The sequence below is a fragment of the Aplysia californica genome, unplaced genomic scaffold, assembly GCF_000002075.1.
Source record: "Aplysia californica isolate F4 #8 unplaced genomic scaffold, AplCal3.0 scaffold00874, whole genome shotgun sequence".
NCBI classification, from domain to species: Eukaryota; Metazoa; Mollusca; class Gastropoda; order Aplysiida; family Aplysiidae; genus Aplysia; species Aplysia californica.
The window spans coordinates 149,597-152,415 of NW_004798144.1; the positions used below are offsets into that span (position 1 = coordinate 149,597).

Here is a 2,819-nt window from a genome sequence, read left to right on the forward strand (position 1 = left end):
GAGGAGGAAGAGGAGGAGGAGGAGGAGGAGGAGGAGGAGGAGGAGGAGGAGGAGGAGGAGGAGGAGGAGGAGGAGGAGGAGGAGGAGGAGGAAGAGGAGGAGGGGATGGAAAAGGAGAAGGAGTAGGAACAACAACAACAATAACAACAACAAAAGGATGAACACTTTTCCGAAATGGTCACCCACCCTGTGGTTTTTAACACAGACAGTGTAGAGATATTCATCGAAAGGGAAAATAGAACAACATACTCCCCAGACACTCTGTTGTTATTTCGGCCAATGAACCATGTCTTTATACCTCCGAATGTTATGAGGAGACTAAGAGAAAACAATCTAAATAGGATCCCAAAAACTAAACGGTCAAAGAGAGGAGGGAAAAGAACATTGGAATTGGAAATATCTCGAGAAAAAAACCAGGTCAAACAAAAGGACACCAAACTCAAGCCGACATCGCCTCCAGAGAGACAGCGCGACTCCAAGAGGCGGCCCGGCCTTCCCACACAGTGACCAGTCATTACTGGCAAAAATCAGGACCGGTCACTTCTCTGGGCTGCGGGCCTACAAAAATAGAATAGACAGAACATCGGACCCAACCTGTCCATTGTGCAGCGAGGAACTCCAAGATTTGGAGCACTGGCTGCAGAGATGCCTCGCCACGGAGGCCCAGCGGTGGCATCTCTTCGCGGGGGATTCTGGGAGGTTGGACTGCCTCACCCGCTACCCAAGGGAGGCGGTGGCCCTGGCGAAGAGCACGCTCTTCGGGGCTCCAAACATTTCAAACGGATAGGCTACCACACACACACACACACAACAACAACAACAACAACGACAACATAAAGCGTCCAAAACAAGAATAAGCCACTTCCTGGTAAAGGTCAAGTTCTAGAGATCAGCACCCTGACTGTAAACTTTTAGAAACATTTCATTCTTAAACCCCTCCTTCCCCCGCTCCCCCCCCCCCCAAATAAAAACAATTTATTTTAAAATAGGAAGGTGGCAGTTCTAAAAAAACACTAAAGACGATGTTCATTTTGATAATTTTTGTTTTTATTTTCATTTTTTTTTCTTAGCCCATGGATCTTTTTCGTGTGCCATATTCATGAATTTATTCGTAACAGGAAATCGTTGCAAATAAGGATGTAAAAAAGTAAGTTAAAAATATTTCAATACCATGATGAAACAATAACAGAATATGAATAACAATAATTAGATCTATTGGCTATTATTTGATCTTAATAATAGATAGCATTTGCATAGCGCTCAACACCAAGCTCAATACGCTTCACTATACTATTACCCCAGCAGACCTGAGAGCACTCTGAAACAAACCCAACTTCCTGGGAAGCATACAGTGCAAGCAGCCATTTATAGGCGCTAAAACACTAACATACTGACAATATCTTTCGCTGTCTATGGCCGGGTACCCATTTCCACCTGGGTGAAGTGAGGAAAATTCGTGTAAAGTGCCTTTCCCAAGGACACGAAGTCGGGCCAGCGGTTCGAACTCTCGACCCCGCAACCTCACGATTACGGGTCCGGTAGCCTAACCACTAGGCCACCAACGCCACATTGTAATTGATATTTTCCCCCAATCTTTTGTCACCTATTCCAGCTCCCCCCCCCCCCCCCCCCCCATTCCGAACTGTCATGGGATGTGGACACATACTCCTTTCCACTCTCTTCGCATAGGGAGAGACCAGAGAATTGGAAGCTATAATAATAATAATAATAATAATAATAATAATAATAAATAATAATAATGATAATAATAATAATAATGACAATAATAATAATAATAACAACAACAATAATAATAATAATAATAATAATAATAATAATAATAATAATAATAATAATAGTAATAATATGTGTGTAATCATCTTGTTATAAGTATTTATATGACAAACAAACACACACACACACACATACACACACACACACACACACACACACACACACACACACACACACACACACACACATACACACACTCACTGTTTTCAATTGAGGAAATCGACATTCCTTTTTTTTCTTCTTCTACAGAGACAAGGAAACCTTGATGTGGGTGCCAACAATGTCATCTGCAAGTTATATGCTTATGGTAGTACTACTCTTTACGCAGGGTAAGTCTATCTATCTATCTATCTATCTATCTATCTATCTATCTATCTATCTATCTATCTATCTATCTATCTATCTATCCATCTATTTGTTGTTGTTGTTATTGTTATTGTAGTTATTGTTGTTGTTGTTGTTGTTGTTGTTGTTGTTGTTGCTGTTGTTATTATTATTACAGTAGTAGTAGTAGTAGTAGTAGTAGTAGTAGTAGTAGTAGTAGTAGTAGTAGTAGTAGTAGTAGTAGTAGTAGTAGTTGTTGTTGTTGTTGTTGTTGTTGTTGTTGTTGTTGTTGTTGTTGTTGTTGTTGTTCTTCTTCTTCTTCTTCTTCTTCTTCTTCTTCTTCTTCTTCTTCTTCTTCTTCTTCTTCTTCTTCTTCTTCTTCTTCTTCTTCTTCTTCTTCTTCTTCTTCTTCTTCTTCTTCTTTTTTTCTTCTTGTCCTAGACGGTCGCTCATTGTCTTTCAGAGAAGTGTTTTTGTCTTTGACCGATCGATTCCTTGAACAGTTTCATTATAGTAGTGATAGAAAACGTAAGGTGGAAGGGGGGGGGGTGATGGTAAGTGGTAAGTGGTTAACAGAGAAGGTTGGACTGTAAATTTTTTTGCTCCTGGTTCAAGATCGACAGTAAGGTATAGAGATATCCCCAGGGGCGGTGCTACTGACTGAAGTGTCTTTAGGCCATTCCCAAAAGGGGGGGGGGGGA

General features: G+C 41.0%; 1 protein-coding gene across 3 annotated transcripts in view; it reads left to right on the top strand.

Annotated features, from left to right (window-relative positions):
- The window catches only part of LOC101859601, a 17,987-nt gene that overhangs the window by 4,297 nt on the left and 10,871 nt on the right, over nucleotides 1–2,819 (top strand). For all 3 annotated transcript variants that reach the window (XM_035972847.1, XM_035972848.1, XM_035972849.1), the window contains exon 3: nucleotides 2,044–2,123. In XM_035972847.1, the coding sequence (XP_035828740.1) occupies nucleotides 2,060–2,123 (64 nt within the window). In that variant the 5' untranslated portion in view covers nucleotides 2,044–2,059. The remainder of the gene's footprint in view (nucleotides 1–2,043; nucleotides 2,124–2,819) is intronic.